The sequence below is a fragment of the Lepidochelys kempii genome, chromosome 10 (assembly GCF_965140285.1).
Source record: "Lepidochelys kempii isolate rLepKem1 chromosome 10, rLepKem1.hap1, whole genome shotgun sequence".
Lineage (NCBI taxonomy): Eukaryota > Metazoa > Chordata > Testudines > Cheloniidae > Lepidochelys > Lepidochelys kempii.
In genome coordinates, this window is record NC_136389.1 from 35,409,179 (window position 1) to 35,431,687 (window position 22,509).

At 44.9% G+C, this 22,509-nt stretch overlaps 1 protein-coding gene across 7 annotated transcripts in view; it reads left to right on the forward strand.

The window, feature by feature from the left end:
• RAB11FIP3 (RAB11 family interacting protein 3) overlaps positions 1 to 22,509 on the forward strand; it is a 170,547-nt gene that overhangs the window by 93,795 nt on the left and 54,243 nt on the right. For 5 of the 7 annotated variants that reach the window (XM_073362848.2, XM_073362853.2, XM_073362851.2 and 2 more), the window contains exon 3: positions 1,257 to 1,348. In XM_073362848.2, coding sequence (XP_073218949.1) covers positions 1,257 to 1,348 — 92 coding nt within the window. Of the gene's footprint in view, positions 1 to 1,256; positions 1,349 to 17,759; positions 17,991 to 18,785; positions 18,867 to 22,509 lie in introns of those variants that run through there. The other 2 variants (XM_073362854.2, XM_073362855.2) reach the window with 2 other exon arrangements.

A 22,509-nucleotide genomic window follows, 5' to 3' on the forward strand; every position in this document is an offset into this window, starting at 1 on the left:
GGTGGCTGTATTGTTGAGCTTTGTATGACTTCTAGAGAAATCTTAGTTTGGACTGAAGCCTAGAAGAGATCTGAATTGGCTGTGGAGTAAGTTTTCTGGAAAATAGCTTAAAGGACACATGAACATAGGCTGTGCTTTCTGCTTTGACCATCCGCCTCCCTCAGTTGTGAGGGGAGAGCCCCTCCGGCTCCCAAAATACAACATGATTGGAGAGCTTCTCTAAAACATTATTGTCCATAATGATTCCTTGCCCTGGTTAACATCATCTGAGTTAAACAGCTTTGATATGTGTACGTTCAAGAGATGTGATCTTGCTCCCACCGTTTAATTTGAGCTGACAGGATTGGGTATCTTACTTTAACCCAGTGTTTCTCAACCTGTGGGAAGAGTTCTAGGTTTGGCTCAGAGGGGTGGGGAGGACTTGTTCAGAAGGGAGCGTTGGGGCTGAGAAAAATTCTATGATCCCAGATCTACTCTAATGTCAAGATGCTCATGTTTTGGGTAAAGTGGTTCAAGTAAAGCCCCTTGAAAGCTACCCCCTGTCCCTGCCCTTCTGTCTCGGTGGCTTGTGATGAAGCTGCAGGCTCAGCAGCAGCCTGCTCTCTTCACCAGTCCCATGGCAGTCAGTTCAGTCTTGTGTAGAAGTGATGGATTCCCCTGCCCCCAGCAGCACGTAGTCTCCTGCTGAGTAGGAGAATGGGGAAGTGGGAAGAGGTGGCATTGCTGGGGAGAACAGCAAAAAAAGCTAGTGACCAACAATAACAGAGAAGAATAAAGAGCAAAGAAATAACACGCAGAAAAGGAGAGATGGCAGCAATTGTGCTAGGGTGTGTTTGGGGGTGGGGGGGAGAGGAACCCAGATGCCAATCAGCTTCAAGGTGCAGAGGGACACCAAGAATCTAATGTTGGGAAGCACTTTTTTAACTGTATTAACTTGCATCCGATGAAGTGAGCTGTAGTTCATGAAAGCTCATGCTCAAATAAATTGGTTAGTCTCTAAGGTGCCACAAGTACTCCTTTTCTTTTTGGATTAATCCTGTGACTTTGGCTGCTCTCAAACTGGGATCTTTAATAATGATGATTAAAAATCCCCCCTCATAAAAATCCCCCTCTGTTGAAAATTAAGTCCTCTCTCAAGTCTGCCCTGAAACTACCGGCTCTCACAGGGACACGCTCTTCATTTTGGGGTTAATATCCTCTTCTGATCTTTCCTCCCCGCTAGTAACAGCTGACCTTTTTGTTTTCTGTGCTTTCAGATTCTGACAGCCAGTTGTGTGAGATGGGGTATACCCATGAGGAGGAACCTTCTGTCTGTCCTGATGAGTTCGATGACTTCGTCACGTTTGAGGCAAGTATTAATAAGCTAAATAAGGGCATGAAAACTGGGGGTGTATGTAGTCTGGGACTTGAAATACATAGGCAGTCTGACTTGTGGAGGTGCTGAGCCCTCAAGCTGCTGTTAACTTCAGTGGGGGTGGTGCTCAGAATCTCTGAAAGCTGGGCCCTGTGTGACATGTTAAACACAAGCACTATTCTTGATAGAAAATGGCACTTACATGAAAAGTCTGATAGCATCCCTTCGGCTTACCCTTGTATTAGAATCAGTATTTCTGCATCACTGCATGTTGCTTTGGTGCTCAGAGTTGAAGATAGCATTGAACGCTCATAAGGTTTTTCCATCTCTGGCCACAAGCTCCCAGTGTGTGTTGTGTTCTTTGTGGGAGTGATGCCCCTTGTGGCAAAAGAATGTTAGAAGCATGGCAAAGGTGCGTTGCTGTGGTTGCGTTCCTTTTGCCACTGGGGATTGTGGCAACAGAGAGCATGAACCCAGTTCCAGGAAGTACTTACTATAAATACGCCCATCATGAGCCTGTCTGCTCCAATCTCTTGGAGGCTGTTCCTAAACAGAAGGACGACACAGAATATTTCGGATGTCATTCATTGCTGTGCTGTAAGCTAAAGGCAGAGCAAAGGGCAGTGTGATTTTCCCTCTCCCCCCCCACATTTTATTTTTGTTGTTGACATGGAATGTTCCATTTCAAAAAGCAAATGATGCCCTTCCCCCTTGGCCCTCCCTCGTGGGAAGGATTAGGCCATTCTATTTGTCTCTTGCTGTTTGTTCTCCTTGTCTGTAAATGAGGCTGCTGTTACCAGGACATGCCTGTCAGCTTTTATTGTGGGCTTTTTGTTCTTCCCCGGTCGGCAGGTGCACTGGGTGCCTTCCAGACAGCAGCAGCAGGAGGGCCACCATATTTACCCTCTGAGCAAACACTCTCCTGCTTCCACGAAGGCCCAGCTCACCGGGTTGTTTGTTTGTTTTTCCAAATCTGTTTTTTAATGTTTCCCAATATAATTCAGTATTTCTTTCAAAGCCCTGCCTGATGGCACTCCCTGTATATGGTGCCCATGCTTGTTCACTTACCTACCAGACTGCCCCAGCCTTTAACAGTCTAAAATGGAAGACTCCAGGGTTTGCAATATTGAGACTCCACTGGATAGGCCAGGGTCTCAGAGCTGCTCTGTGTTTACATAGAAATATGCCTGCTATTGCTTGATCACAAATAAATATACAGCCCAGAATGCATTTCTTGGTCTTGTATTTTCTTCAGTAGAGGGCTAGGTGCTGCTCTCTTGAGTTCCCTGGTAATACACCTGACACTGATCAGCTTTGTTCTGTCCTTTGTCATTAAAAAGCAACCAGTGGCTGCCTTGTGCTTTCAAGACAGTAAGTTTTATATGGCTCTCACGTGTCACTTTGAAGACCCTGGTTGGTATAAAGTAAAATCAGAATAAACTATTCCTATTTTTAATCCTCTGCTTCTCCCACTTCCGGGGCATTTACTGAAACAGCTTGTTGGCTGGTTCCCACTTTTCACCAAAACCACGGATACTTGCTCTCCAACCTTGGAGGAATCACTTCTGTTTCCCTGTCTGTAGAAAGGGAACAATACCAGGGGCTTGATTAATGTGTGACCCTTAAGTTCTTCCATTGGGAGGCTTTCCTTAAGAGTAAAGTTATGTATTTGGAGTCTGGCTCTTTATGTGCAAAATACCCTCATTGTCTTGCCTTATACTGTGTACAGGAGAAGATACAAGTACACGCTTCACCATTTTGCTTGCTCTCTTGGGTGTTTGAATAAACCTCACAAATACCATTGCTGTATTTAGCAAGGTGACTGCAGCCTTTTGACTGAGAAACCACAATTTATACTTGGAGGGATAGGGGAGGAAATGCATTTTCTCAAATTCCTCTTCCAGTTTGTTCAGCATCACAAATGCTTCTTACCTCTGCTGACTGGTCTAAGCTAAATGGGAGCTGCAGCTGCTTCTAACCTTTTCTCTGCTACTAGACAGCTAGAGGCTTTAAATATTCACTCCCTGGATTTGACTGATGGCTCCGTTACACTCATACTGTTAACGATCTTAGCTTATTCTACATAGCTGCTGCGAGCCATTGTGGGGATGAGAGTCTGTCTTTAAAGGGAAGGGAAATAGAGCAAGAGCACTTCCTAGTGGCTGTGTGAGAGTGTTGCAATTAACCTGTTGTTGTGGGAACAAGTCCATACCAAGAAGTTTAGCATACCCTGCTGGAATTACTGTCAGTTACTTGTCAGAATAAAAACATAAATAGAAGGAAAATGAATGGCAAACCTGCAGCTTGTTTTTTAAAACTAGAATCCATTTCTGGGGGGGGTTGTATTTGGGGTAGCTTTTAGCTGATAATGAGCCCAATGTGTTTTTGAATGTATTTGGTAAAAATCACCACCGTTGTCTGATGGACGACCTGAAATAATTTCCAAGCTATAAGGAAAATATAGATCACAGAGCCTCTGCAAATGGGAGCATGATAGAAAGATATTGCTCAGTCTTGCAAGTGTAAAAATACATGAGTATCTCGTTTGTTTTTTTTTCCTTTTCTCTTTTAATATAGCTGATCGACAGGTCCCTGGTATTTGGCATTTTATTCTGCGCATCCTGCAGTGCTATACCAGGGAAAGCTTGGACTGTTTAGAGGGGAAGCTAGGGAAAAAGCAAGCGAGGCGTGCTGGCACAAACAAATGTGTTGTGAGCTTTCTTTGATGTACCCTGTAAGCACTGTGCTGTTCTGCTAGTCTGAGCGAGGAACTAAGGATTTACATCCTGTGGTTGTATGGAGGAGCTGCCCTAGAGAATTTCTAAGGCAGTATAAAACACACAGACATAATCAAAAGCCTCTTTCAGGCTGATCCGGGTGATAAGAGGGAAGAAAAGGAAAAAGGACACACACTTTCAAAAGTCCAGACGTTTCCCTTAGACTTACCGACTCTGGTGTTCCAGAGGAAAGTACCTTGTTTCATGCTCCTGTTGGAATTTCCAGTGTATGTGTGTGCAGCAATCAAACAACTTCGCAGCAGTTTTTTTTTGTTTACTGGGCAAGGCAATGCAGTTAGAATTGTCATTTAAGATAGTGGCTCTCTTTAGGTTCCCAAACATGTAAATCAGCACACGAGGTTCTAGGCTGTGGATTAGATGAAGGTGAGCACATTTCAAAAGCAGTGATGTCCTTAAGCTGGGCAAAGGGAGATGGGTAACATCTAGTTTCCCTTGTTCTCAGTTGTCAGAGGTCTGGTTTCAGAAGAAATTTCTTACAGGTGACCTGCAAAGGAATAAAATGTCCCGCTTTTCGTCCTCTATGATGCACAAAGGAGTCAGGAAAACTCTTTAAAATATACCCTAATCTCTTGCTTATTTTATACTTCCCTAATTTTATTGGAGGATTTAATAAGCATCACACTCTCCCTGCCCTTAGTACTTCTTCCCCTTTGTCTGAGTCCTTAAAAAAAAAATCTTTCTTCCCAAATGTTTGAATTAAATAGGTGTAAACAAAAGTTATAAATAGTCTGAATAAAAACTTCTTCCCTTTTTGTTAATAAGGTGGTTGTTCTATACTCTTCTTACTTGTGATATCATAATTCTCATAGTTCTTCCTCTTCTATGCGTAAGCGGGGGAACGGTCCCGCTATTGTGGGGACCTTTCCTGGCTTATACAATACCCCGATGAAGTGGGCTAGCAAAAGGATCAGAGTCCTCGCTCCCACTGCCTTTATCCAAAGGCCTCCTCTCCTATGTGGCAGAGTCCTTGTAACCCCAACAAGGCTGGGCCGAGGATTCCCGGGGGGCTTGATCCCCAACCTTGTCACGGTCACTTAGGGCAGGGGTGGGCAACCTATGGCCTGGGGGCTGCATCCGACCCTTCAGATGCTTTAATCTGGTCTTCAAGCTCCTGCTGGGGAGCGGGGTTCGGGGCTTGCCCTGCTCTGCATGGCTCCCAGAAGCAGTGGCATATTCCCCACTCTGGCTCCTATGCATGCGGGCAGCCAGGGGGCTTCGCACACTGCCCCTGCCCCAAGCGCCGCCCTGACAGCTTCCATTGGCCGGGAACTGTGAGCATTCATGGCGCGCCATACAATTTCCATACCCAGATGTGGCCCTCAGGCCAAAAAGTTTGCCCATCCCTAGGCTATGGTGTCCCCACTTCAGGGTGCTCTCTCTGCACTGCATGCTTCCCTGACCCATTGATCATTACATACAGGTCAAAGCAAATAAAATTAATTGCTGTTTAATAAATTGTGTTAAAAAAAAAAAAAAGGATAAAATGGGAAAGTTTAAAGGAAAACCCATCACCCTGCTCTGTGGCACTGGAGCATCACAACCAGCATCTTTGGAAAGTCGGGGAAGTTCAGTCTGTTCCTCACAAGTCCCAGGCCTCCTGCTCAGGCCCTGGCTGTGCGGCTGGGATGCTGCAGGTTGGACACTTGCTCTGGTGGTGGCCACATGCTCTCAGGCTCTAGATGGTAGGACCCTTCTTCCCAGTGTTGCCCCCGCCCCATCGGGGTTACAATCCCCCTCCAAGTCTAGCCTGTAAGGCCTCTTGGCTGGGGCATCTCCCTGCACTGGGCCCACTGCCCAGGGTCCCCCTCGCTGGCTCCGAACTGCTCCAGCTCCACTCTGCGTCAGCACTGCTGCTGCTCTGCCTCCAGCTCCCTGGGCTGTTTCTCTGGCCCCCCTGGCTCTGGTTGCTGCTGCTCTCCCCCCAGGACAGGTCTGCTCTGTGGGCTGCTTCTGTTACTCTGCTCCCAGGTCTGACCTGCTTCCTGGGCTGCTTTTCTGGTCTCTCTAGCTGGCACGGCTCTGCTCCCCAGCTCAGCTTGGGCCCCTGCTTTCTCGTTAACTCTGCCCCACTCTGTCTGACCCAGGCAATTCCAGCTCACACGGAGGATGGGACCCTCCTGACTCCCTGAGTAGCCTGCCCGCTCTGTCAGTCAGGCTGACCTGGAGCATTGGCCTCTCCCCATTGTTCCTGGGGACTGTCAGTCTCAGGGTCCTGATTTCCCGTTGAACCTTCCGCTTTCTTTTAGTACTGGGAGCTAGCCAACCAAAACACCCCCACTGAATGTTAGTAAGGGGACAATAGTCCCCTTACATATGGTAGGGAAGACCTGAATCTGTAACAGGGGTGGGCATACTTTTTGGCCTGAGGGCCACATCTGGGTATGGAAATTGTATGGAGGACCATGAATGCTCATGAAATTGGGGGTTGGGGTGTGGGGAGTGGATGAGGGCTCTGGAGTGGGGCTAGGGATGAGGGGTTGGAGTGCCTGAGGGGGCTCCGGGCTGGGACTAAGGGGTTTGGAGGGCGGGAGAGGGATCAGGGCTGGGGCAGGGGTTGGGGCCTGGGAGAGGGACAGGGGTTCAGGCTCCAGGCAGCGCTTACCTCAAGCAGCTCCCGGAAGCAGCGGCATGTCCCCACTCCAGCACCTATGCAGAGGCATGTCCAGGTGGCTCTGCGCATTGCCCCGTCTGCAGGAACTACCCCTGCAGCTCCCACGGGGCGTGGTTCCCGGCCAATGGGAGCTGCTTGGGGCGGGGACAGTGTGCAGAGCCCCCTGACTGTCCCGTAGGAGCCAGAGGGGGGACATACCGTTGCTTTCAGGAGCCACATGGAGCAGGGCCAACCCTGACCCCACTTCCTAGCCAGGCACTGGAGCGGGGCAAGCCTTGGACCCTGCTCCCCGGCGGGAGCTCGAGGGCCGGATTAAAATGTCTGAAGGGCAGGATGCGGCTCCCGGGGCATAATTTGCCCACCCCTGATCTGTAATGTTAAAAAGTTTGTCTCTTTTTTAAATCTATTTTCGTTGTAGAGGGGGAAGGACCTGTTGGATCTTTCCAGAGCAACATAAAAAAGCACCCAAAAGGGCCTCAGCCCGACTGTTTGCATTTTGCAGGTCACCTTTAGAAGGCCAAACGCCCTGTTACAACTTGACCAATTTGTGTTGCAATAGTCATAACAATGTGGAGAGAGGCTTGGGTTAGGATAGTGGATGGGTGGAAGGGAGGAGGAGGAAAGAAGGGTAGAAGATAGGGGGAAATGTAAAGTTTTCATTTCTTATCTAGAGGAGATTTGATATTTCTGTAACTGTAGCAACCCACACAAATCCTGCCAGATTGCTGTCTGGCAAAGACGCAGAGAAGAGCGTAGCAAAACTGCTTCATCTGCTCCTCGTGACTGGAGGTTCAAGCATACCTCTGAACTTTCAAACCTGCCAGTGTGTCACAGACAAAACTGAAATGTGAAATATGAGTTTTCTTGCACATCATACACCATAATTGACAAATTATGTTTGAAAAGCCTATTTTAAGAATGTTTTTTTTCATTCATGAATTAAATAACCCAACTGAGTAAATAGAAAACTGGAAAAACAAATTCTGTGTTGTGTGGGTGTGCGGCTTCTCCACACACATCATCAGCAGGGTTTGAACTCAGGAGCTTCAGATCCGCAGCACAGAGCTCTACTACTTGAGTTTAAAAGAATAGTGATCTTTGTGTGAACTGGCCTCCAAAGTGAAACACAAAATATTTTGCCAGTTGGTTACATAACTATTGCTAGACTGGAGTAGAATATGGGGGTTGACAATTCCTGCGTTGGAGTGGGGAGGGTTGTCTAGTGATTAGAGAAGGACATTGGTTGTCAGGATTCTTCGGTTCTATTTCAGGAGCGAAGTGTTGTCTAGGAATTAGAAAGGATAACCCACTGCATAGATTCGGTACGTTCATTCTGAAATGCACTGTGGATGAGGCTTGAGCCTGTCATGTTAGACACCAGGGTTCTGTTTCTAGTTCTTCCAAACGTGACCTTCTACCTCCTCTCCATTAACTTCTTAGTAGAATGGTGGGAATGACAGTTGTCTCCTCCCTGCAGTAAGGAAGGTGAAGCCGCCCTCAAAAGTAAGAGCCTTGAAGTGCACAGAAACATAAACGGCTCTGTGGAAGAGGTGAGTTTGTTGAGCCTGTTGTGCCCTGCTTTGCGCTAAAGGGCATTTGGAGAATCTCTCTCTTCCCTGCCTCCTGATGGAAGGCTTGCCTGGCTTGGCCGGGTTGTGGAACAGGGAGGCGGAGTCACCTGAAATGACTGCAAAATCAGGGACACTAGGGATCTGACCCAGGGGGTAGAGAGAAGAGAGTGAGTAGGGGAGAGAATGAGCACGCCCGGCAAGGCTGACTGTATCCTTGCAATACTCAGGTGAGATGGGGAGACAGTGAGTATATTAGCATTTATAATCTCAGGGATATTTTGATTTGGAAGGAATATAGTAAGATCTAGAGCAGGGAGCTGATTTTCAGCTCACATGCCAAAGGCAGCACGGGAGCTGATTTTCAGTGGCACTCACGCTGCCACTGGTCCGGGGGGCTCTGCATTTTAATTTTAATTTTAAATGAAGCTTCTTAAACATTTTAACAACCTTATTTAGTTTACATACAACAATAGTTTAGTTATATATTAAAGATTTATAGAAAGAGACCTTCTAAAAACGTTAAAATGCATTACTGGCACGTGAAACCTTAAATTAGAGTGAATAAATGAAGACTTGGCACACCACTTCTGAAAGGTTGCCGACCCCAGCCTAGAGCCCTTTTGGTAGCTACCAAGTAGGGCAGCCAGGGGGAGCAGCTAAACTTTCTGTCAACCTGAGATAAGACAGAGTGTGACCTGTGTTAAATTGCCAAAGGAAAAAATGCTAACCAGAAAGTTCAAATGTGCATCATACTAGAGGTGCTGAGAACTGCATTGGCAGCATTGCCCTCGGCCGGCCAATCAATGCAATGTTTTTCAGAGATGATGAAACCGAATAGATGATTTTAAATGGTTCAAAATTAGAACAGCAAAAAGTCTGTGAGCTCTTTAGTTTGTTCAAACTATTGATCAATGAAAGTAAGACGTGCTAATTGATGCATGATGTGAAATTTTTACAAATAGATGTTGTCCCTTCCAACTACTGGCCCTGTGGTTATTTGTATTACACTAGCGCCTAGGAGCTCTAGTGATGGAGTTGTGTTTACACTGGCATTGGAACAATGCAGTCTCAGTTATTATTGAGCCCTGAAAAACCAAGGTCTGTTGGTAATATTTCTTTAGCCCTTGGGCTCTCTATCAAAGCACTTCTGTTTGTGAAAGCCAGCTGCATTTCAGTCGGATGAAATGAAATAAATGTTTCTTAGCACAGTAAAATTGTTCAGTGCAGACAAGGCCACAAAGTTCAGGTTAGCAAAAGAAATTTGCAATGCAACAATGTGGTTGATAATGATTGCTTTCACCAAGCCCTCTAGGCAGCAGGACCCGGTGTATGTTTGTGGTTATCCAGCCATCTGAGTGGATGTGTAATTGTATGGTTATGCCAAACTTGTTCTCCAGAATCTAAGCTTTTGTGGGATGAAGGGGTGGGGAGAGAAATCTACATCCTTTAAGGTTGCACAGAAAACCTTCCAAATGGGAACACTGTAATGGTGATGTAGGACTGCCTGCCTGAGCCTGTATCCAGCCTGTGGCAATCACTCAGAGGTGGGAATTCTACTGTTGAATCTGAAGCCTAAGATCCACCACTTTAAAATGTGATTTTAACTATTTCATTTCTGCACACCTTAGCAGAAACATCAAGCTAGTGTTCTCCTTTCATGGCTGGGAATGTGGGGGGAAAGGTGCAGTAGCACTTAGTGATTCTAGTTGGGATCGAGGAATTCAAGCCCTTGGTCCCTCCCCCTTCAAATTTGTCATCCTTGGCCCTTTCCCAAAATAGAGAGACAAACTGATATGTGTCCCCTTATCAGAATCCAAAGTTTGTACTGCATCCATGAAACAAAAAATGCCCCTCCTAGGTGCCCAAAGCCTCATCTGCCACTGCCCAGCTGCCCAAAGCTCCCGCTTCTCAGTGACAACCTGCGAGTGTAGATGTGCATTTAAAATGCCTACATCCATGGTACACAAACAGTGAAAAGTTGGAAACCTCATTGCTATTCAACTTAATTTTAATAAATAAAGCCAAAGAGGTATTGACCGAACAGAGGGGAATGGTGAAGGGGAAAAGGCTGGGGCAGTGCTGCATAATTCCTGCATCTCTTCCACTTCTTAAAATAAGATTTGTATTATTTAAATTGCAGTAGCAGCCAAAGGCCCCCATTAGGATCTGATGCCTTGTCATGCTGGGTGCTGTACAAGTGGGTATATAAAGGTAGTCCCAGCCAGGAGAAACTTACAACTAAAATTCTGTACATTTTCTGTCCTCTCTGGGCTATGCTGCCTAGTGGGAATGGAGTGTCAGGAGGGTGCAGATAATTCCTGGAGTCATGTCTTAGAGGGCCCTGGCCTCAGCCTTTAGTGATTTCAGGCTAGTTTTCTAAATAGTATCATTTTCTTCCTCCTCCAAATATCGTGCATTCTGTTCATCCGCTGATCCAGCTACACCCGTGTGATTGGTGGTCTCTGCCCTGGGAGAGAGGAGCACAAGCCACTTGGAGATCTACACAACTGTTGGGCTATGTAGATTGTTTTATAAACCAGGCTGGACAATGGTCAGAATATCCCCTGGCGCAATGCCAGTGAGCTAGAGGTTTCAGAGACCCCCCGGCCAACTCTGCGTAACTGGAGCTAGGGCTAACCTCTCCACACCCGGTGGAAATCATGCCACACTCGCACTATGAATTTAAAGCATATGTAGCTCTAGTCTGCTTTGTTCAATAAGATAAATGTATTTTAGGCTGTTTCTCGTAGGAGTAAATTCACAAGATATTACTAGTCATTCTTGTGCATGAAGTATCAGGGAGTGTTGGTATCATGGGAGGTGGGAGTCTTATTTGAAAGAGAGAGAGAGAATTTGACAGTCTCTCTCTCTCTCTTCCTGATCAGTGCTTAGCTCTGCACTTTTTGAATGATTCCAGTAAGTCATTTCCTGCCAGCGAGGTGAAGATTTGAAAGACCTGCCGTAGTTATCACCCGCACTGTGAGAAATGTTCTATACATGAAGGCTGATGTTACAAGCAATGTCTACATCATGTAGAGGAATTTGCTTTAAAAATAATGAAATCTGATCACAGAAGCTGTTCAGATCTGTATCTAGGAATTCTGCCAGGGCAGACATTTTCTCTGAGATGTAGTCTCTTCTAACTGCAGGCTTACCTGTCATCTAAATACTGTTGGTGTTGGCAGCAGGGTGGGTTTGTTTTAACACTTTAAAATTGGAGTATATAGCTACATGAAGGAGTTGGTGTTGTAAGACCCCCTTTTTCAAAGAGGTGTTATCCTGAATTATCTTTTGGCTTTCAGATTCAACTTTGATCCTTTTTGAATGTATCTATTTTTTTGGAAATCTTTTCCTTACTTTAAGGCACAGAACTAGAAGTCAGATCTGGGTCTAATCCTGTCTCTACCATAGACTTTAGGAAACCCACTTAGGGTATGTCTAAACTGCAATTAAAAATCCACAGCACCATCGGAGCCTACGTCAGCTGACTCAGGCTAGTGGCGCTGAGGTTGTGGGGCTAAAAATAGCAATGTAGACATTTTGGGCTTGGGTTGGAGAGTGTCTCTGAGACCCTGCCCCATTGTGCGGTCTCAGAGCCCAACTCTAGCCCAGGCCCCAGACATCTTCAGTGCAACTTTATTATAACCCCACAGCCCAAGCCCACTGACCTGGGCCAGCCAAAGTCATGCCACGTGTCTTTTATTGCAGTGTCGTTGTATTCTTTATTCTGTACTTTGAATTTTCCTGATCTATGAAGGAGAAACACCACTCCTCTGGCGAGGATAAATTGATGTTTTTAAACATGTTGCTCTCTTGCCATGGAAGGAGCTAGAACAGTGCAAAGTACTGCACTTTAAATACACCCAGACCCGTCCAAACGCCCTCATTTTACAACCGCTTTTTACAACAGCAGTGGCCATTTTGTTATCCATCATCTTACATCTTCTTTACCTGTGAAGCTAGGCTATCTACAATCTACTTAGTAAACTAAGGTGGACAATACTCAAGGTGTCCTTGGGTGAAATGCCGGTATACGTATGTCTACACTACCAAAAAACCACCTTGAGCCACAAATCCCAGAGCCCAGGTCAGCTGGCTCAGGCTAATGCTACGGGGGCTAAAACTAATAAAAAAAATGCTCCCACTCTGGCTCAATGTTCCCTCTAATTTTTGACAGGCCGTGTGCACAAAAAAATTCTTCTGTGCAAATTGTTGTGCTTCTGTGCAAATTTTTGTATGCACGATGTTTCGCCGTGTGTGCAGGGTTTAGGATCTCTGTGAGCACGCACATGCTCACAGCTTACAGGGCACAGCACTCTGGCTGGAGGTGGGCTCTGAGACCCACCCTTCTTGCCATGTTTCACAGCCTGGCTCCAGCCCGAGCAGCAGCATCTATCCTTTCTATTTTTAGCCCATAGCGCAAGTCAGAGTCAGTTGACCTGAAATCTGAGACTTGCTGCCATTGGTTGTGTGTGTGTGTCGTGTAGACATGCACATAAGGCCTTGTCTATTTTATGCTTTTTGACCAATGGTGAGACAAGAGGAAGGTATAGCATAGATAAAACTTAGGAGGGCTCTGGGTTTTCTTCACTACCATGTCCTCTAACCTTGCTCTGAACAAATTGTGACATGTCCATAAAGTTGTCTGAGCCTTATCTACACCCCAGCTTCTGCTGGAATTACCTGATGGAGCTGCACTTGTTAGGGTCTGAAAATCCAAGTCTAGACATAGCCATTGACAGCTAGCTGTCAACCAGCTGTGACACTTGGATACTTTCTGATAAAAAAGTTAGCTGCCCAGGCCCTATGCCCATGGAGACTCCTAGAAGACAATGGCCACTTCAATTGTCCGGACATTTGGCACCTAGCAACAAATGACCATGGATAGCCCACCCTCCTTAGGAAGCCAACTGGGTATGATCAACTGGGGAGCAAAGGGCTGGGGAGTGTCCAGGTGGGGTTGTTAAGTGTGGGCTGCTGGAGGCAGGAGAGAAGATTCTGGACTGGGCTTAAGGAGGGGTCAGAGGGCTAGGGACTAACCCAAATGGACTATGTTATAACTGGGGATATAAGAGTTCAATCAGTTAACCGGTTAACCAACAAGCTTGATACTTATTGGTTTCTGTTAATGGTTAAACTCCTCCCGGGATCCTGCCGGGCTGCTGGGCCCATGCACCTGGGGTGCTTCCCTGCAGCAGCGGGGATCCCCGTGTGTGCTGGGATACCATGTGGCAGCTGAGACCCCCGGGCATGCCATGGGGCTGGCAGCAGCGGGGATCTCTGGGCGTGCCGCAGGGCTGGCAGCACTCCCTTCCCTCCCCCGCACCTGTAGTTCCCCATGTAAACATTTAAACATGTAACTGATAGAATTTTAATTGGTTTCATGGTTACTGTTTTTAAACATTCTGTTCTTTATGGTAACTAAGGACTTTCTACGCTGTGTTCCAGACATCTAATAAACCCTCCTGCTTTTACAGTACTGGCTGAGAGTCACTCCAGATCAAGGAAGTTGGTGTGTATTGTTCCCTTTGGGTGTGGAAGTCTCCCACAGGTGTCTACCTCAGGTGGACTCGCTGCAGGGAGCTGATGGCATGAAGCAGGAGCACTGAAGGCTCCAAGGTTTGGGCCCAATAGGCGGTGAACCCAAGTGATGCCCCAGTGAGGCAGTGTTGTACAGTTTCCACTTTTCAATTTCCTGGTTTTCAGGAAATCTTGTGGATTTAAAAAAGCCAAAAAAACAAAACTACATTGTACAATTTCCCACCTGAAGTATATTCCATATATTTATAATCTGAATTCCAGTTTAACGAAGGATTTTTGTTTAGTTTATTGTTCAGTTTACTCCCACCACCCCCTGAAATATGTTGTTGTTTTTACACTGTGGATTTATACTGTAGATACATGGTTTCCTAGAATATTTGTATTATTCCTCTGAAGGTGTATAAATGCTTCCTTTTATCTGGTAGCAACAGTGATTCTGTATCTCTGCAAAAAGAGTTAAAAACAAAGATTCCTGATGGAAAACAAATATCATCTATAAAAGAACCTCTCTTTTCATCCCAGCAGAGTGAACAGAAGCCTGTCTTGTTCTAACTGAAGGAAATGTAAATTCCTATTTAATTTTTTTGTAGTATAAATAATTGCTGAATTTGGAATCTCCTGGGTGGCTGGAGGCTTCTGAATGATACTTTTTTGTGTAGTGACCAGCCAAGTGACTAGCTCTCTCGATAATGCCAAAGTCCTGTATGCCATCTTCATGTACCTTTGTCACTATATAAAGACAGTAATGGTGAAATCCAGTAAATCATACTTAGGTGTCTCATGTTCATAAAGGCTAGCGTAGACATAGAAATTGTACTGCCTTAACTAAATCCAGTTTCTAAATTTAATTGTTACATTGGTGCGAGCCCTTTGTTTGGATCCTTAAATCAGTTTGAATGGGTAATATAGATTTTTCGTTTTGTTTGTTACAAAATTGCCCAACGTAGATGCTGATATTCCTTAAAGAAAAGGGAAGGAGGGGAAATAAAGGAAAATAGTGGCTTTTAAAAATATGTGCTTCTTTTTCATAGATGACAGTGCAGCAGGACTGTTTTGCTGCCTGCCAAAGAGCCCTTGGTCTGGGAGTTTGTCAGTGTCTTATCTGGAGCAAAACAGGATGCAAAGAGTTTAGAAAACAAACTTCAGACTTTAGGAAATGAGATGGAATTATTATCTTCAACTCTGAATACAATGGATGGGAAACTAGAAAAGCTGGGACCCAGTGCACCACCTCGAACAAACCAATGACACTGGGAGTAGTTAGCATCAACAAGGCTGCAACTCTGGGTGGGTCAAGCATCTTGTTTAAGGGAGTGGCCACTTCCACAGAGGTTGGACCTTCAAGAGCTGATGGCATTTTTGATGAGCAAAGCAGTGGTAGTGGATGCAAAAGGCAGAATCATTTCTGGTGGCAGCCGAGTTAGAGGAAAAACTCGGGATTTCCCTGTCACTTCAGAGAGAGCACTGAGAGTGCCAGGAGTAAAAATGTCATAGAAGGGATCTCATCATCCCTCCCATTTCCAGCAAAGCTCTGGGTAACCCACGACTGAGATTTTTTTTTGTTCTTGGGTAGAGCCTTTGTGAAGAGGTTCCTGGAAGAAGGTCCAGGAGGTGAATAAACATATGAAGAGAGTCCAGTAGAGAATTCTATTTCTGTACGAGGGTGAATGCCATTGTGACAATTGGAGATGTTTTTTATAAATAAATGTAACCCCGAATGTGTGAAAACTGGGTAAGCTTCACTTTGGATGGAAGGAGGAACATTTAGACACAATAAATCCCGCATCTTGGCAGGTGGTGACCCTTGTGGTCACTTCTAAACCTAGGTTCTATGATTTAGTTTAAACACTTCCCTTTTGGTGCTTGCTTAGTAGAGTGGAGTGTGTGTGTGTGTGTTTGTTCTCCGAGGGCCAAAATCAAATCTGGCCATGAATGTTTTTGAATGTGGCTGCTCTGAAGACCTTGCACATTAGAGAAATTTTCAAAGGCACAAAGGGCAGCGAGGCACCAGTCTGCAGATTTTTGAAAAGGTGTCTTTGTAGTTCTCTCCACTGTGTTCCTGTTTGTGTGGGGGAGTTCTTTAGGAAGAATTATGGCTTGTAGGTTGTTCTTATCCAAGTCAACCAAGCTTTCATTCACCTCACCTCTGGCGATACAAACAATCTGTTCTTCAGTATTAAAGATATTAAAAATAAATGGATGTGTGCTACCAGAGGCATGGAGCACTTGTGTGATTAAGAAGGCTAAATACTATTTCTGTCATTATTAGTATTGACCACTGTGGTGTGCCAAGCATTGTATGGAGGGGGTGTGGTTCTCCCATCCTCAAGTTGCTCACAATTTAATGTAAAAGAACACTTACACATGTAGCTTTTAAAAATTACAACGTGTTCCTTTGAAATATACCTAACACCTTCCCTCCTGAAGTCCTGATGACAAATAGCTGCAGAATACCATAGCCCTCAGCATGGAGGGGTACGGCAGTGGGTTCATTTGAAGCCAGAAAGCCAAGGGAAACGTCAAGAGATGGTTTAAAAAGAGGAACTTCAAGTTTGGGAATTCTGCATCCTCAAACCTTATATTTTCAGAGAGATCCTGATCTGAGATCAAGGGGCCTTAACGTGTTTCAATAATGAGGGCTCTAGAAAACCTGGAGAAACAGTACCTAAGCACTTCCCACGTAGCATAATGAGCTTTGTTGCGTCTTGTGCTGCCCTTCCTTGTTAGGAGGGTATAAAGAAAAATTTCAATAGAGGGGAATTTTTTTGTTTTAACTCTTTAAAAAATTATTAGGTGTCACAGGTGATGTAAGAAACATCCCTTATATCTGTCGCTTTCCCTTGCAGCATGGGGCCCGGGTCACTTGGCTGGTTTAAACTAGAGTAAATGGTGGATTCTCTAACTTGAGGTCTTTAAATCATGCTTTGAGGACTTCAGTAACTCAGCCAGAGGTTAGGGGTCTATTACATGAGTGAATGGGTGAGGTTCTGGGTCCTGCAATGTGCAGAAGGTCAGATTAGATGATCATGATGTTCCCTGACCATCTGAGAAGACCATCTAGAGAAATGAGAAATAAGTCATGTCATTAGGGCTGCATAAACCCATTTACTTTTGTTTGTCATGACATTTTGGTTCTTTATTAACAGCTTATGGTAATTATCAACCCAAAAAAATGAACTTTTGCCAAAAGTTACACACTTCATAATGACAGGTTTCAGAGTAGCAGCCATGTTAGTCTGTATTCACAAAAAGAAAAGGAGTACTTGTGGCACCTTAGAGGCTAACCAATTTATTTGAGCATAAGCTTTCGTGAGCTACAGCTCGCTTGATGAAGTGAGCTGTAGCTCACGAAAGCTTATGCTCAAATAAATTGGTTAGTCTCTAAGGTGCCACAAGTACTCCTTTTCTACAAGCCTCATTCCCCTTATTATTTATAGGCCTAGGAAAGGTATTTGTGTCTAATTTTTTTTTTCAGTTCTGTGTCCTTTATAGCAAAGTAATATTCCTAGTCGCGTGTGTGTGTGTGTGAGAGAGAGAGAGAGAGAAGTAGTCTGGGAATGGATGTGCCCCAGATCAATTGTAGAGTGCTTTAAACAGTGAGTGAGGCAGATGTGCTCTTCCTTTCAATACAAAAACAAAATCTCAATATGGAATGTCATGTGCTGGGAAGAAAGAGAAATTGTGCGCACCTTGAATCAAGTCTTTGTTTAGTGGCTTTTTTTTAAGTGGGAAGGAAGGGAATAATTTTTGAAAGTCACATGAATCTGTAAAATGGCAGGGAAAAATGCATTAGCTCACACATTTGTTATCAGAGAGGTTGGTAGGTCAAGAACAAAAGGAACTCTGTTTAGAGACCTGAGGTTAGTCTGTTAAAACCAGCACAAATACTTCCTGAACTTTGCTTCCCTCCTCCCTGTCAGAAATAGCTGGGAGTTAACAATGTGTAGCTGGAGGTGAATTTTCCTTTAGAGAGGCAGCGATATGTGCTCACCTGAGGGCCCAGCGTTTAACTCAAAGGAGGAACTAACCAAATTGCAAAGCTGGAAAGACAGAAAGCCATGTTAGTTCACGGAGATGAAAATTTCAATCCAATCTGGAACGCCACAGTGCTACAGGTAAGAAGTTTAATGACACTGCAATGAAGAGAAGTTCAGTCTTTACCCTGCTGCGAGTTCTGATTGATTTTCATCAAATCCACTGGAATATCAAATTTTGTTAGAAAGTATCTCTTCTCCCTGCCATCCATGGTGCTCTGTGTGCATGTGTGTCTGCAGATTTTCGAAAGGTGTCTGTAGTTGTCTCCACTGCGTTCCTGTTTATGGTGGGGAAGTTCTTTCAGGAAGAATTATGGCTTGCTGGTTGTTCTGCAGCACTGAAGACAGCTTCTGTGAGATATTGGTAATTGTTTTTAGGAGAGTCCTTTGTTTAAATATTCACTGGATAAATATGGTACGAATCCTGCCTAACTTAAAACACTTCTGTATATGTCCGTAATGAAGTCCGGTTTAAAAAGCTAGAATCTATGAACTTTCAAAAAGTGTTGTAACTTGTAAAGGCTGTACCCTGCAAGGTGGGTAATTGTCAACATCCCAGGTGGAGAATCGCAGGTTCCTACAAAAAACTGGATGTTGCCCAAATACATAGAAACAATCAGGTATTACCACACCTGAGAGCTCAGAGTCCTACAGGTGGTGACCAGCTGTACGGAAATGCTAAACGATTTAATAGTTTTCTGTCTCAAAGCATATATTTGCACATTGGCACTGGAAGATCATACCACATGCAAACTGTTTTTCAGGTGTTCTCTTTTTTAACAGGGTCATAGTTTTGAAAGTTGTTTAATTTTTAGCAGCACTCGTTAGTATTACGCTGTAGAGCACCGTTCACCTGTTGTGGACAAGCAAGCTGTGGTGGTAGAGAACTCACAGCCGGCGTAAGGAGATATCTAGGGGTCCCTCCAAAGCCATTTGATTTGGATCCTCTGCTGCCAGGTCAGTGATTGTGTGTCACCTTCCCTGACCTGCTGTGCTATACCTGATGGGAAGGGAACGAGCACAGGAGAACAAGTGTTGAGTTCAGAAAAGGCTGTTGGTCCGCACCAGGCATTGTGGCACTGGAGCCTGCGTAGCTGGCTTCGGATTCACCCAGCGTTGTCTGAAACACCCCTGAAGCCTTGATTCCACTATTAAGGTATCATAGGTAGTGTGCAGAGAGAGGAAATGGATGTTTGTTTCCTCAATACAAAGAGAATGTTTGTGGTGTTGTCGCTTCTGCTTGACTCTGTCTTTTGGTTTTGGTTTTGCTATGGAGGTTTTTGTACAGTTGGTGGGCCTTTACTCCAGAAAGAAGTGTCTTCTCTGTTTGTGCCACCTAACTAAATGGGCTTTGTTGGTTCTTCTTGTTAGCCAGCAATGGAGATCCATCAGAATGGAGATCGGTATGAAACTGGAAATACCCTTGGCAGGTATTTTGTGTGACTGTACAGCTAGCAAAGGGACGGCTGATCTCAAATGGCCTCCCATTGTTTTCACTGTGTAATCAATACAGGCATTAATCTAAAAATACGCAGTTTACTAGGAAAACAAAGATTTTCATAGTTCCTAGTTTCTGTGGTCAGGGACAATAGCTTTTCAAGTCTGGATTTTAAAATACATAAGAACGGCCATACTGGGTCAGACCAAAGGTCCATCTAGCCCAGTATCCTGTCTCCTGACAGTGGCCAATGCCAAGTGCTCCAAAGGGAATAAACAGAACAGGTAATGGTCAAGTGAGCCATCCCTGGTTACCCAATACAGATAGCTTTTTATTGAGTTCCCATATTTTTCGGGGGTGGGGCAGGAATGACTGCACAGTAATAAAATGGCACTTGCTGGGAATATGTTTCCTCTGATTACTGCTGTTAATAACATTAGTGCTATTTTACACTACTGTACCTCCTGCTATGTGAAGAACTTAAAATGCTTTACAGGCATCAGTGAATTTACATTTTCAACAAAAACATTCTCTCCATTTTACAGATGGGGAAAGTAAAGCACAGAAAGAGCAAATGACTAACCCCAGGTCACACAGGAAGTACATGGCAGATATGAAAATAGCACCCAGGCTCATGACTTAACCATAAGCGATCTTTCCTCCTGCATTAGACCAGTCTAGCAGATTTTGCTATAGACCATTTTACTTGGTTTTGGTTTTCTGAGGTGGGGTTTCTTCCTTCACCCCACTCTTTGCCCTGTCTTTTATCCATTGCAGAATGCGACTATGTAGTATGGCCTAAAACAGAGGTTAGCAACCTTCAGCACATGGTCGATCAGGGTAATCCGCTGGCAGGCTGCAAGACATTTTGTTTACATTGACTGTCCACAGGCACGGCCCCCCGAAACTCCCAGTGGTCATGGTTCGCCGTTCCCGGCCAATGGGAGTTGTGGGAAGTGGCAGCCAGCACGTCCCTGTGGCCCGCACCACTTCCCGCAGCTCCCATTGGCTGGGAATGGCAAACCACGGCCACTGGGAGCTGCAGGGGGGCCGTGTCTGCGGACGGTCAACGTTAACAAAATGTCTCACAGCCTGCCAGCAGATTACGTTGATGGGCCACGTGCCGAAGGTTGCCGACCCCTGGCCTAGAATTTTTGCAGTAGGTAAAATTCACTCGCTCTGAATCTTGGGGTACACCAGCTGTCTTCCAGTTACGCTCTTCTCTTGACTGATGGACACAATTTTGGGAGCGCAGATCTGCACAGTAATCTATCCCTCCCCACCCCACCCGAAAAAAGAAACCAAACAAGAGATCTGCAAGCTTCCAGAGGCTGTGTGGCATTCCAAGGGGTAGACATAGCAGAGTTTTATTTTTTTCATTGGATTAGGGTCCCTTCCCACATCACTGGGCCACACCTGTGTGAATGTGTGATCTTTCTGGCATGAGAAATACAAATTGCTCTTCTCCAGGATATGAATTAGTTGGGGGCTTTGCAACAGCTTGAGTACACTTGGGTACATTATCTAGAACTACAGAATAGAAGACAGTTTTTAAAATAAGGATTCTTTGTACTTCATGGCATTAAAGGTACTTTCCAAACATTACCTAATCCTCACCATATGTCCATACCCTTTTGGATTATAGGCTAAAGCCCAGTTTTTAAAAGTTCTCCTCTGATTTTTGGGTACCTCAGTATTTCAGTGCCCAGGTTGAGATGGCTAGGACCCAATTATTTTCAGAAGTAATGAGGACTTGCAGCTCCCCTTGCCTTTAGAGTTTTAGGTGCTCAGCACCTCTGAAAACTAGGCCATAAATGTCACAAGTTGAGCATGCAAAACTTGAGACTACTTTTTTGAAAACTTTTGTCCCTTTGTGTTACCTCTGGCAAGTCACAATGTGTCAGCAGAGATGGAATAAGAATTCTGGTGTTCTTGTGTCTGTGCTCAGTCCACCCAAGGATGCTGCCTCCATAAATAAAATACATGTTCTGAATACAGGTCAGTCAGAAACCTTTGTACTCTCCCTTCCAAATTCAAATATCAATCCAATTTTTGAATCTTTTTTCTTTCCACTGGATCCACTGGGTCACCTCCCACCACCGTTTACAGTAACTCGTAGAGTTGGATTTTCAGGGGGTCTCCTCTTTCCTTGATGTGAATATGTAACTACTAATATATTGCAGCCCATTTTTCAGTGGAACTGGTGCATGGCTGCATCTCCGCTATCTTTTTGACCCAAAAAAAACAAAACAAAACAGATGGAATATTTATTATCAACTTGTTCTAAATTGTCCCATTGTTTTATCCTATCTCCGTGGGTATATTACTGCATTTGTGTCACACGTTTCCTCCATTACGTCCTTCATGCAGCAGGACACTCAATGGCCTGATTTCCAGACCCTGAAAGCCTGCGTGATGGCACTCCAGATAAGCAGAGAAATGCAGCTGTGCAGCCATTGCCGTGTACTATATGTACAGAATTCTCTACCACGAGCAGCGCTCAAACTGCAGGGACCAAAAGATTTTAAAGCCTTTGACTAGGAGATAATTTGACCATGAAATGTGTAAACATGGCAACATGGGGAAAAGTAGAGCAGCTCTCGGATACAGACCATACAGGAATTTTAACAGCAATATATGTTGTATAGAATACAACAGGCATGCCACAGGTTTTAAAAAAAAAAAAGTGGCAGATAGTGGAATTAATTGCCAAAATTGTAAGGCCTTTCCTTGCCAGAGAGGACTGTCGAAAGCACCTGGGGCAGAGCTGAGGACTTTTTTTTTTTCTTGACCTTTTTATAAACACTGAAGGATTTAGCAAGTAAATGATTTTAATGATCTGGATGATGGGATGAATTGCTCCCTCAGCAAATTCGCAGACGACAGTAAGCTGAGAGGAGAGGTAGATACGAGGGAGGGTAGGGATAGGGTCCAGAGTGACCTAGACAAATTGGAGGATTGGGCCAAAAGAAATCTGTGGTTCAACAAGGACAAGTGCAGGGTCCTGCACTTAGGAAGGAAGAATCTCATGCACCGCTACAGGCTGGGGACCGACTGGCTAAGCAGCAGTTCTGCAGAAAGGAACCTGGGGATTACAGTGGACGAGAAGCTGGATATGAGTCAACAGTGTGACCTTGTTGCCAAGAAGGCTAACGGCATATT